The sequence below is a fragment of the Elgaria multicarinata genome, chromosome 5 (genome assembly GCF_023053635.1).
Source record: "Elgaria multicarinata webbii isolate HBS135686 ecotype San Diego chromosome 5, rElgMul1.1.pri, whole genome shotgun sequence".
NCBI lineage: Eukaryota > Metazoa > Chordata > Lepidosauria > Squamata > Anguidae > Elgaria > Elgaria multicarinata.
The window spans coordinates 3562042-3575907 of record NC_086175.1 but is presented as its reverse complement, the minus strand read 5'-3'; the positions used below and the strand labels follow the sequence as shown (position 1 = coordinate 3575907).

Sequence of the window (13866 nt, the reverse complement as noted above, 5' to 3'; positions counted from 1 at the left end):
TTTTGAATACCTTCCTGCCATTGCCCTGGTTCAGACAACATGCTAAACCATGCTGCTTAACCACAAAATGGTTTATTTATTTATTTATTTTATTACATTTATATACTGCCCCATAGCCAAAGCTCTCTGTGCGGTTTACAAAAGTTAAAAACAATGAACATTAAAAACAGATATGTTTTTAACTGTTATGGTTAATGCATTCCTTTAATCATTTTGTGGTTAAGCAGCAAGCTTTAACATGTTGCCTGAACCAGGCCAATGTCTGGAAAAAGAGACTTTCTCTTAACTCTATGTTCTTTCTGTTTAGTGGCAAGAAGGTATGGTGATAGAAGGTATCACAAGATTGCTCCCAGGACTTCTATCTGTTTTCTGACTTGTTAAATTGATGTGGTGTTTGCTCATTCCAGTATTAAAGCTGATATAAGTATTTTAGAAACATCCATCCTGGAACTTCTAGGTTCTGAGGGGAGAGAGATGCCAGGGTACAAATGTTTTCTTCCCACTCATCAGATTGGGAGTTTGTAGATTGGAATGTGGATAATAATTATTATGGATTGTGGATAATAATTATTTTACTCCAGGCCCTCTCTATGTTCTGGTGGAATATGCATCCAAGGGGAACTTACGGGAATACCTCCGAGCTCGTCGGCCACCTGGAATGGATTATTCCTTCGATACCTGCAAGCTGCCTGAGGAACAGTTAACGTTTAAGGACTTAGTTTCCTGTGCCTACCAGGTGGCACGTGGGATGGAGTACTTGGCATCTCAGAAAGTGAGTAGCAAACAGCTTTGCAAGAAATATAGTCCCAACAGTTACTTTGTATTGCTATCTGAGAAAATCTATTTTGTATTGATAAAGTGAAGTAAGAATTATACAAGTACTTTAGAATTTTTAGTAGTATCTGCAGATAGTTTTAAGGATTCAGGAAGATCATCCACTAGTGAGTTGCTTGGCATCATCAGCAGGCTGATTTTTCAATCTTTGAATGAAATTTAGAAATGCACGGGCCTATGTGGACCCTGAATGAAAGCAACATCTATCTTCCACACCCTTATTAGCAGCATCTCTGCCCTAGGAGTATTGAGAGTACAAAAAAAACCCCACAAAAATTCTAATTACCTTTGTATAGCTGGGTTCACATGTCACTTTAAGCCATAGTGGCTTATAAGATACTCACAGTAGGTTATAAGCATCCCCACACAATTGGGTAAATAAGCTACTATGCGTAGCTTATTTTCCCTGCCCTCGCCCCTCCTCCCTCTACAGTCCTCCCACTCAGCAGGTGGCAGCAGTAAACCTTTAGACATTTGTAAAATTGAAAATCACTTTTAGAGGTTTACCTCATTTTAGATCCTTACACTTCAAAGCAGCTGAGGCACAAGAAGGAAGTTTGTTGATAAATGTGGATGGAAATCTGGAGAGTAAGTTTTAGCACTGTTAGCATGTGCACATAAACACAGATGTGTGATTAGCTGACACTGTTTTAAAGTTCTTGAAACTAGAGTCATGGTGCACAATGGGGAGATTATGAAGGGGAAATTGGCAATAGATCCAAAGCAAGCTTTAGATACAAAGATACATGCATTATTACAAAATATAAAAAGATTGATTAGTATGCAACTTTGGTACAGAATAGGAGTGAGTTAGATAATCAGCATTCGGCCTGGACCAAGAGCTTTATTTGGGGAACATCACAGGAAGTAAACATCACTTCTCAGCAGTGTTGTGAATCTATCCAATCCCAAACTGAATCTAGCCAAAAAGTGTATTGTGCCCAGGATGGCTCTCTTTCCCTGTAACATCTAGAAATACAGCATAGTTCTGGAGAGTTATTTCTGCTATCTGTGAATCAAGGAATACTTCCGCATGGTGAAACAATCCACAGTTAACAAAGCCATCATCTTATCAATGGTACCTTCTCAAACTGGGGGGAAAGTAACGAGTGGGGTACTGCGGGGCTCAGTCCTGGGCCCAGTGCTCTTCAACATTTTTATTAATGATTTGGACGAAGAGGTGCGGGGAACGCTTAGCAAATTTGCAGATGACACAAAATTGGGTGGGATAGCTAATACAATGGAATCAGTTACCTAGGGAGGTTGTGGGCTCTTCCACACTAGAGGCATTCAAGAGGCAGCTGGACAACCATCTGTCAAGTATGCTGTAGAGTGGATTCCTGCATTGAGCAGGGGATTGGACTCAATGGCCTTTTAGGCCCCTTCCAACTCTACTATTCTATGATTCTCTCTAATTTTTCCTACTTCCACCAATAGGTTACGCTACAGGAAAGCTTAAATTCAAAGTAGCCTTATTAATAGAGCTAGAAATAAACTCTAATGTGTGTATTCAAGGTACCTTGATGTGGATTAATTCCCATTTAATTGGCTTGAACACACAGTTAAGATATGGATTTTCTTTTAGCACCTGTTTATGTGTGGGTGATAATGTTAGGTTTGTACTTTGATTACAGAGTCCTTAATCCAGAGTAAGAGTGTGATCTTACATTTGCTTTCTAGTTCCCATTGCTTTGTGGAAACAACTAGACTGCGTACCTGTGGGGAACCCATAACGGGCAAACAAAGAGCTGCTGCACTTGGTGCACAGGCTGTGTTGCTGTGAAGCACTTCTGTACCTCAAACAAAGCAAGGGATGGAATGGGCATCCCTCATTGCCTTTGCTCTTGAATGATATGGCAGCTAGTAGGCCATAAATGGCAATTACTGTTTTCCATAAACATCTTAAATTAACCCATGATTCTTGATTTGCCCATCCCTTTGCAGTGCATCCACCGAGACTTGGCAGCTAGAAATGTCTTGGTCACTGAAGACAACGTGATGAAGATTGCTGATTTTGGACTTGCCAGAGATGTTCACAACATTGATTATTACAAGAAAACAACCAATGTGAGTGAGAAGCGCCCAAAGATGAGGCAATTTTGGCCATTTGAGGTGTTGGACATCTAATGAGCAAATCACTTTGTCTTGTATTCTTTTTAAATATTTGGCCAAGTGAAAGTGAGGTATTGGTTTTGGCTGCATGTTTTTCTTTTCCTGTTTGAAATTCAAAATCTCATTTGCCTACTTTTAGATAAAGAGGGAGAGTGCAATAAAGCCTGGTAAACACATTGGCCTGGTTCAGACAACACTCTAAACCATGCTGCTTAACCACAAAATGTCTGAACCAAGCCATTCTCGATATCTTCTATCTTTGAAGCTCCTAAACTAGCTCAATCTAGTCAGCTATTTTGAGAGAGTCAGGCAAGAAACAAGACATTTCTTGTTATAACCTTAACTGTCCAATTTACAGAAAATGTTTCTGAACAAAAGCTGAAAATTAAAATATATCATAAATATGGATTCAGATCTATATTCTGAAGTGAGGCTTCTTGAGCCACGTTATTTATTTTAATTTGGGAGGATTCTCAGCCTGGGCTGCAACCATAATGTAGCTGCCTTTCAAACCAAACGTGCCTTGAGCAAAAGGACCAGTACATCCATAGCAAATGACGAAGGGCAGGAGCCCATTGGGATGCACAAGTGACTGTTGAACCACAGGGCTCTGGGACCTATCAGTCAACTGCCCGAGTGCTCAGACTTGTGAGATATCATGAATGCCAATAGCTCCCCCCACACCTCCAAATATATATTTTACGCAATGTGGCAGAGCAGAATTAAATGCATTCCTGACACCTATTTTGTTTCCTCTTGCAAACAAAAAACGTGAATCAACCATCCTTCTGCAGGTGTAGGGTGCAGCCCCTTTAGTTCCTTCTGCTTGCCTTGATGGTTTGACCTGGGCCAAGCTGCTCTGCCATGCTGCTCCAGTGGGCCCCTTTAAATCGCCCCCCATTGGCCGCATGACACAATTCAGCACAAACATTCTGAAGCCTCCAACCGACCCTGTTGCTGGGGAACGTGGGCGGGAGGGTGCTGTTGACACGTGTCTTGCTTGTGGGTTTCTGGTCGACAGCTGTCTGGCCACTGTATGAACAGAGTGTTGTACTAGAGGGACCCTTGAACTGATCCAGCATGGATCGTCTTATGTTCCCTGATTACAAACAAATGGGTTTTGGGGGTCAGGAAGCTCTTATCTTCCCCTAGGTCAGGCTTTTTTACTTTTTTCTCAAATTTTCACACTCAAAAATAAATTCTACCATAGCCTATGCACTAGAAAATCTCTCCATAGACCTACATCTCAAAGGGCAATACTAACTTCTCTCCATGAGGCCCTACATGAGGGGTGAATCCTTTTCCCTATAACATTCCATAATAAGGTTTGTTACGCACCAAACCTAGCTAATCTGCTAGAAAATTATGTAGCTATCTATGCGCAAAATGGTGTTCCCAACCATAACAATGGATGGCCCAACTGGGCCACCCACAATCAGGAGGTATTCTCTTATGAGTCTTATAAGTTGCTAGCAGGAAGGCTGTGAGGCACAAAGTAGATTGAGGGAATTATCTGCAATCAAATATTTCATAGGAGAATGGGCTGGTGCTAAAATATGCAGATAAGTTTGAATCAAACCTAATATACAGGTGTTGCAGTGTCGATGACATGATGCTGTCTTCAGCTGAGATGGAAGATATGACCTTGTCCCTCCATCCCAAGGCTAACTAGGCTCTCTGGACTTACTCCCATCGTGTGTGGCAGTGTCCAGAGTTTTGATGCTGCTTTCCTTTGGGGTTGGCTTACTCCTGAATAAGGCTATATCTTCTGGAAAGAAAGAAGTTTGAAAGGACCATGTGCCATTCATGCACAAATTAGCTCAACTTGTGTCTCGTCTTCCTCCCTCCCTAACCAGTAGTTCAGTGGTACTTCCAAGCAATTGGTGGAGCACATAATGACCATGTTTGTAAGAAACTAATTTCCCCATTTCTCCATTTATCTTGGCATTGTTTTTGTAGTCCCAATGTTACCCATATCCCACACAACCTCCACACTTTTTTTTTAGATGTTCAGGTAATTTATGCTTAACTCAGAAAATCCTTAAAATGCTACTAAAAGACAGCTGTTTGTTTTTAGAAAAGGAATTGCTTGTCATTGTTAACTTTCCACCTGAATCAATAGCATGTCTTCTTTTATCTTGAGCTTTACTTAGAAGTGATGCCTCCGGGCATGGAGGAATCAAGCAGCCAAATATTTACTTTAGGACAAGTTTTGAATTCTGGTGAAATCGGTCTGTGATTTCGCAGGCTGCTCATGCAGTTTGCAAACTGGAAGCATTTCCATGTTACACTGCAATTGTGGCCGTGAAGCTTTTGCCACTGCAGTGTGTCTGTGTGTCTATCAGGGAGATAGGTAAAAGTTAGGGTGTGGGGAGAGGGTTAGGATTGTGTGGAGAAGAGAGAGATGGGTAGCCGAGACAACATGGAGGAAGGACATTGTCTCATAGCCCATTGACTGGGGTGATGTTAAATAAATATTTATCAAGCCTTGACTGTTTCTAGTCACCTTAAACTGTGAAGGAGTTTACACCAGAGATACTAATTGTGGTTTGGAGGACAAAATAGTGTGGCTTTTCCATGATCGTTATTGCATTGCATAGTGATCCCATTTGCTTGTCCTGGTCAGTAACAGAAATGTTTCAGTAGAAGGTTCAGGTGGTGCCAGGTTGGCTGAGTGAAATTGCTGATGGATATTTTCCTTTTATCTCCATAATTACAGGGCCGGCTGCCTGTGAAATGGATGGCTCCAGAAGCATTATTTGACAGGGTCTACACTCACCAGAGTGATGTGTAAGCATTGTCCCCAATTTCAAACAATGAAAGCGAAAAAGCAAAACACAGAGTCATGGGAACAATCGTAATACTTAGCAGAAAAAAAGATCCTGCAATCCAGTGAATCTGCATGAATAATTTGACTTGTTCTGTTTACTGTCACTAGTGGAAGACTTCACAAAGAACAGAGAGTAATAAATGGGCTCATCTTAATTTCAGACTTAGTGCCTGGAATTTCTATTGAGCTGGATCAGCAGAGATCTGCAAGGGCTTAGTAAAAACAAATGACTCTGGACATTGGTCACATGCTATAGATGACTTGTTAGTTATGCACGACTGCACAGAAATAGAAGCAGAAACCCCCCCCCCACACACAAATGTCATTGAATTTTAAAACTTTGGGTTCACAGATGGTCCTTTGGAGTGCTGCTATGGGAGATCTTCACTTTGGGAGGGTCTCCATACCCAGGAATTCCAGTTGAGGAACTTTTCAAACTCCTAAAGGAAGGCCATCGCATGGACAAGCCAGCAAACTGTACCCATGATTTGTAAGTTGACAATGTTGGGAGAGATTGTTCTTAATTCATTTTCTTCATTTCTCATTCTATGTCTCTAAGCTTCACTTTGTTTGGCCTTTGTTAAATGTTGTTTAGCAGTTCCTGCTATGAAACACGCATACGCAAAATGAAGGTGTTTGTCAGTCACGTTTGATGGTTTTATTCCCCTGATGAAGACAAACTCACATGCAGCAGCTACCTCACATGATGTGTAATTGGAGCCCAATTACAGATCATGGCCTAGTGGCCAGTCCAGGCTTATTTCTTCCTGGGCTTTGAAGGTTTCTGAATGATGCCTTCTGTAAGAAATTATTTTTCTTACAGAAATATACAAACATATATTATGTTTGCATTTCACCTGACTAGCAGTTATTATTAATAAAGAGAACGCACTCCATACTTTATTGTCTTCAGCAGCATACAGTATTTCTTTGAGGCAATTTTTTAAAGGTAATTTGTGTTGGTGAATACTGATAAAGTACTGAAAACATTCTAACTGCTGCAGATGTTAAAACATAAGACCGTCCCTGCACACAGGCCCTCCGTTTAATAGGCATTTATGCAAAAGGAAAAAGGAGGGAAGAAGAGAAGCAGCAGCTGCACTTTTACTGGCTGGTGGATGGGGCTGGATTGGTCTTCCCTGCGCCATTATGGTCTTCCTGGGAGGCAGGGGGCACAGTCTTCCAGCGATGCTCCTTGACAAATAGTTTGATAGTTCTACCTGTGGCTGTACACATGCACACACATACGCACATGTACATGGAGCTGTGTATAAAGATACATGAACACATTGAACAGTTCCAATCCTTCTGCCCATTGTTCTATCACTTGCAGAAAGTTAGTATAATATTGTGCAGTTTTCTATCTGACCTAACTTCAGCTTTGTAATCTTGTATTTCTTTTTGAGTACAAGTATTTGGAAACTATCAGTTTTAACCACAATCCCAGCCACTTCTCATATGTACTGGTGAACGGCCACAAGCTTTCCAAACATTTCATTTAGTATTGAGCTCCACATCTTCTCACCTCCATTCTCCCAGGTACATGATTATGAGAGAATGCTGGCATGCAGTACCTTCACAGAGGCCAACTTTTAAACAGTTAGTTGAAGACCTGGATCGAGTCCTGACCGTGACTTCAACTGATGTGAGTGTCTTTTCCTTTCTTATTATGGCCTTTAGTCTGTTGAGTAGTTGAAATTTACACCTTGTATCTAAAGCGGGAGTGGAGAACTTGTGGCTCCCTAGATATTGTTGGACTCCAGCTCCCATCAGCCCCAACCAGCAGGACCACTGGTTATACATGATGGGAATTGTAGTCCAGCAACATCTGGAAGGCCACAGGATCCCTACCTATGATCTAATATTTTAGAAGCTCAGTAGTTTAGAAGCTCATTATAGGGCTAGGATCTCTTCTCAATCTTCCCAGAGTGCAGGACACGGAATAATGGGCTCAAGTTAAAAGAAGCCAGATTCCAGCTGGACATCAGGAAAAACTTCCTGACTGTTAGAGCAGTACGACAATGGAATCAGTTGCCTGGTGAGGTTGTGGGCTCTCCCACACTAGAGGCATTCAAGAGCCAGCTGGACAAGCATCTGTTAGGGATGCTTTAGGGTGGATTCCTGCATTGAGCAGGGGGTTGGACTCGATGGCCTTGTAGGCCCCTTCCAACTCTGCTATTCTATGATTCTAGTTCTAAGAGTATGAATAGTGAGCATTGCTTCAGTCATCACCACAAGGTAATACATTTTCATTGTTGTAATGCAGTTAGTTTATTTGCAATGTTTTTATCCAACCTTTATTCCTGAGGTACTTTACAATATAATTAAAGTCAATGCATTTTTTTAAAAAAAGCAAAAGACAACTGACATTAAATAAGAAAGTACAGCATAAAGCCAGTAAACACAAAACAATACAAGAAAAAATAAAATCAGAAAATTTTATTAACACCAGTAAAATATACAATAAAATTCATGAATACAATTAAAACCCTGCATAATAGCAGTCTAACTGACATTTAAAAGCCATTTAATAAGGTGCTAAGCAAATAGCCAGAGGAAGGGTGTTCCAGAATCAAGGGACCACAGCTGAAAAGGTGTTGCCTCCTGTGGCCACATACTTCATATCCATAGGTGGAGGCTCTCCGAGCAGAGACTCTGAGGAAGAACTTAATGACTGGGCAGGTTCACATGGGCAGGTACCTTGTGCAGTGTGCTTGTAACTGAGTAAAAATGAGACAGTTGTGATACTTTGATTCTTGGACACAGTGACCCTCCCCACAGATCTTCATTTGCAGATGTACAACCTAGATGTAGACTTTCTAAAGCTAATCTGAGCAGAAGGAGGAATGAGATATTGCTACAAAAGTATTAATAGGTTGTCTTCTCCCTTTATTACCCCATATGCAATTGTTCTTCTTCCAGGAGTATCTTGACCTGTCCGTGCCTTTTGAGCAATATTCCCCTGCAGGCCAGGATACCCAGAGTGCCTGCTCTTCAGGAGATGACTCTGTATTTGCACATGATCTTCTCTCAGATGAGCCCTCCTGTCTTCCAAAACAACAAGCAAATGGCACCATCAGGACATGATGAGAGACAGAGCTGCGAAAAAGAGACTCATGAATGTATGTTTAGGAGAGGTTGAGAAAAAAAACCCCACAGGAGTTCTGCTCCATAGCACAGAAGTATTGTTGCGAAGCCATGGCACATAGCATGTTCCCCCATTTTGTTAAAAAAAAATCAAAACAATTAAGCACTGTTTGATCTGCGAGAACCTTTGCAAGGTAGGAGCACCCAAACAGAGTGTTGTATCTAGAAGGTGCTTAACCTTCAACCTTGAGTCAAAATACAATCGTCACCATTGTGTGCCTGCAATTCTGGGGTGGGGTAGTGGGGAGAGAGAGAACGTTACAACCTGCCTTTTTATAAGAAAAGTGTGTACAGAATATAGAGATACTTTTCATTAAAAAAAAAAAATCAGTACCAGAATCTTTTTGGTGGAGTTCAAAAGCCACGTTGCCTGCAGAGATTAATACCACAGACGTAGAAACCTTTTTCAAAATATATATTCATCATCTGCTTTGAAGGAATTTTAAAGCCATTCTGAACAGTTAGTCACTCTTAAAAAGAATTAGTTCTCTTAAAAGGTTGCCTTGGTTTTTCCACAGTCGAGAGTAACTGCCTCTTGCACTAGCAGTGAGAATGGAATAAATGAATATATGCAGGCAGGATAGAACACAAAGGACTGGGGAGTGTTGCAAGCTGTAGTAAGTTGAGAGAGGGTTGGGGGTTCATTTTTTATGTATGATCATGCTGTGATTAATTTGTTCTAAATTCTTCCTAGTATTTGCTTAAAAGCCTTAAAAATCATAAACCCAAAGTCTTGCTATTCCCAATATTTATTTACTTATTTTCCACTGTGTAAAAATTTCAGATTGGAGCCTAAAAGTCCTCGCAACAAATTGCTACAACCTTTTGCCAGAAATATAGCAGCATTTTCTTTCTCCCAACAAATACTTGGAGAAAATAATTACGGGTACCTGTAGGCAAGCGCCTTTTAACATATCAAAAAGTTCTATTCACTAGAATTGTGTATATATCTATAAATATATATTATATTTGTGTGTATATGAGTCTAAAATATTAATGCAGCTGAAAGCAAGACTGAAAGAGAATTCTCCAAATAAGGTTTCCTGACTAGGATGTAGTGATCTAGGCTAAGAGAGATTTCCTTTATCTTGCCTGCTTTTTTGTTTTAAAAATTATATCGTAACATCATGTATATTTGTAAAATTATTTATAGATATTAACAGATTTGTTCATTGGTTTAAATAGTTTAGTATTAATGTATACATTTAGTTTTCACCAGATTTGAAGTTTTAATTTATTTGAAAGTATGAGAAAATAAATTAATCAGTATTTTTCTTCTAATTTTATGGGAAATATTAAAAGAATGTATAGCTGTACAGCCATTTAACAGTTGCTTTTAATACAATATTTTCTTCTTTAAAAAAAGCAAAAAATGTTTTTCCTGGATTGTAGTCCATATAAATTTGCATGTATTCTGTAGCACATTAGTGTTAAATCCAAACAGACAGCAGCAGAGAGTATTTTTATTTCAGTGCAAGAGCCAAGAAAACTTGCATCACTTTTACCACTGTGCATTAAAGGGGTGTGTGAGTTGCATTTCCCCATTTTTTGAATGAAGGTATTCTTTGTGGTTGATTTAATAACGAGTATGCAGCAGAGCTGAATGCTGACTGCAAGCAATTGTGTGTTTTGAGTGTCTCTTACAAGTCCTATTTGCATTTTCATGTTTGAGAAATGAGGACAAAATAAAGTAATATTTAAATTATATATGTAGGGGAAGTTTTGATTATTGTATAGTCTTTGAGCCTAACATTTTGTTTTGGAAAATGCCAAGGTGGTTTTTCTTTTGTTTTTCTTTTTTGAAGCTGTACATCCTAGATAACTCTGTCAAAACATTCTAGATAACTAGGAAAAATAAAGAATGGAATCTACTATTCTATGATTCTATGAATAAGATACAGAAGTTTGTATTTGCAAGGAATTTTTTACTACTACACAGAGATGGCTGTAGTCATTCCAATGTCTTCTCTCTACAGATGAGTAATTTCACTAAAGTAACACAATGGCTACCATCCCCGTTTAGAATTCATTTTGTAAACACAAGGATTTTATTAAAATAGTTAAATTATAGATTTTAAGTTTCAGAGATTTTTTTAAAAAAATAGATTTATATAGATAACTACTTTTTTGAAATAAAGAATTATAATATTTTCTTACCATGTATGCTAGTTTTGTACATGCCAAGAAACTGAAAAATTGCTAGCCCAATCCAGTACAAATGTGTGCCTGTTATTATAAAAATATATGCATATATATAATTTATTGAGTTTTTACAAAGATGTATTTGGTTGCAAAATTGTTGATTCTTTAACATTTCTTATATAAATTTTTAGCCAGAAAAAAGCTTACTTCTTTATATCTTTTTTTCCTGCTGATGTTGCAAGCTACAAGTTTGCATACCTTGAGATTTTGATGTGCACCTTCTTGTTTTAGTTCTTCTACTTCCTGTATTTTGTTTGTTTGGCAGCTGCAGCTGATGTAAGTTGTAAAACACAAAATAAATCTATTCTGCCTTTGTTTACCTGGCCCTAATAATAATAATAATGATGATGATGATGATGATGATGATGATGAAGGAGGTTGAATGAAATCTTTCCTCTCTTCTCACTCCTGCAATTTTAAGAGTCATTTTAAGAATAAACCTTGCGTTTTCAAATAGTAATTCATGTCTCTCGGTGTATCAAAAGATTACATTAGAAGAGGGGCATTTTAAAAGCTGTGAGCATTTATCATATAACAGGGAAGCGGTAATAGAGAGAATACAGGAGCAATTCACAGCACCCTCTTCCTGTGCTTCTGCACATTATGCAAAAGAGAATCTTGGCATCTCCTCATGAGAGAGAGCTGCACATTGCTGCTGGTGGTGAAGCGCCTACATCCCACATTTTAGAAATAATAAGTCTGCTTGGACCAGTGGGAGAAGATCCCACTACAGGCGGGGTGGGGGGCGGCATTGCCCACTTTGTTTCCACCATGTCAAGACAGACTATGCAGAGAAGTCTTCCCCTCTGCAGTATTGTGGAGATCTGGTGTGGCATGAACTCCAAGTCCTTCCCCTAAACACAATACCTGCACATGGAACAGGTAAGGAAAAATTTAGGCTGGAATTCTAAGACAGTTTCAGCCTAACTCTAACCTGCAATGTTAACTGTGAATGGGCACTACTCCTCATTCACATTTATCCTAAAATCCTGAATTTCTCCACTGAACTATCACAAACTTTGACATCAAATTCTGCCAGCTGCCTTCTAGGCAGAACCTTACCTGCTCTAACATGCCACTAGAATCCTCTATTATTTCTGTGGGAACATCTTATACAATACACTAGCGTCAGAAACTTTCGCATATGCATTATATTTTTATCATTACACTTTGCCTACAGCAATATTCAGTTCGCATACTAAATTGATTGTTTAATAAAAGGAAAACATTAAGAGTGTGCACTGGAACAGCTATATTCGATTTCCCCAAGCTAGTGCCCTCCAGATGTTTTGGACAACTCACATCAACCCCAGCAAGCAAGGCTACGGATGCTGAGCATTGTATTCCACAACATATGGAGGGCACCATGTTGGAGAAGGCTGTACTGTATTATGAAGTGGAAGGAAAAAAGATGTAGATCTTCAGCGCAGGTAGCACACCTTGCCATTCTGATGAGCTATCTAAACCTTGGCCATACTAGTAATGGTTTCTGGGAGTTGAAGTCCAAAACTTCTAGAGATTATCTTATGCCCACTCCTGATCTAAACCACTGAAGTAAACTACAAATAGTTTTGCTTTCTCAAAATACTCCACTGACACTGGCTACATTGTTTTCCAAGGTACTTTGCACTAAAAGAAAACTTGGACTTGGGAATGCAGACACGAGCACCGCCTCAACTTCTCTTCAACCCCCAATGCAAGGACCAACACTGTAAAAAGTGTGGCTGCACCATTCAGACATTGGTTTTCATCTTTTATAGTGCTGCATCAAGCAGGTTTCGGTCTCAGAAATGGTGAAGACCTGTTGTGGATAATGATAACCTGGTGAGTGAGAAAATCAAAGATGGTGTCATTGGAAAAAGGAGAACTGCACAGCTATTGCAGATTACTGGCCAATATGTGGTTGCAGGACCCGGGAAGTCATTTTGCTGCCATTGACCAGGACCATTTCAGCTCCCTTTAAGTGCACAGGAAAAAGCCTGGAGAGTTGCAGATATCCTATAAGGCAGTGGTTCCCAAAGTGGGCGGTATTGCCCCCTTGGGGGCGGTGAGATTGCATAGGGGGGCATTAAGAGGCAAAGGGACGGCAGGGGGCGCTGGCAGGGGGTGCTAACAGGCAAAGGAGTGGCAGGGGGGCACTCGAGGTGGTCTTTCCAGAAGGTCCTAAAACCCAGGGACCGAGCAGGAAAGAGCGGCAAATTCAGCTGCTCTCCGCACACCGTTCCTGCTCAAGAAAGACTTTCTCACTCACGCAGCCACTCTCTCCTCCTATCTCAAGCCCACAGCGGCCCCACCAGAAGTAGGGGGTGGGGGAAGCGCCCACAGGAGGCAGCAGAGCAGCAAATTCAGCTGTTCTGCCCACTCTTCTCCTGCCTAGGAGGGCCCAGGGCTTCTTTCCTGCTGGAGCCACCGCCGCCTGCTCGCTCGCTCTCTCGGCCAGAGCTGCTCCCTCCTACAAGCTGCCCCGGCAGACCTCGCGATAGTTGCTGGACAAGGCAGGAGCAGCAGCCTTGTGGCGGAGAGGAAGGAGCATGTGGAGGATGGCGGGCGGCAGAGCAGCTGCCAAGAATAGCAGTCAGCCGGCAGGCTGGGTGGGGAGCAGGACTGCTTGTGCTGCTGCAAAGTATCACCAGGCTCCCTTCCCCTGTCAGGAGTTGCAGATTGGGGCCATCTCCCCTCTGAGCTGCTGCCCTCCTGTCCTAATCAGCCCAGCAGCTATTGTGAGGCTTGGGGGGAGGGGG

At 40.8% G+C, this 13866-nt stretch overlaps 1 protein-coding gene across 3 annotated transcripts in view; it reads left to right on the top strand.

The window, feature by feature from the left end:
* The window catches only part of FGFR3 (fibroblast growth factor receptor 3), a 73953-nt gene extending 62485 nt beyond the window's left edge, over positions 1-11468 (top strand). For all 3 annotated transcript variants that reach the window (XM_063125916.1, XM_063125915.1, XM_063125917.1), the window contains 6 exons: positions 582-772; positions 2779-2901; positions 5666-5736; positions 6129-6266; positions 7316-7421; positions 8699-11468. In XM_063125916.1, the coding sequence (XP_062981986.1) occupies positions 582-772; positions 2779-2901; positions 5666-5736; positions 6129-6266; positions 7316-7421; positions 8699-8863 (794 nt within the window). In that variant the 3' untranslated portion in view covers positions 8864-11468. The remainder of the gene's footprint in view (positions 1-581; positions 773-2778; positions 2902-5665; positions 5737-6128; positions 6267-7315; positions 7422-8698) is intronic.
* Positions 11469-13866: the final 2398 nt, after the last annotated feature.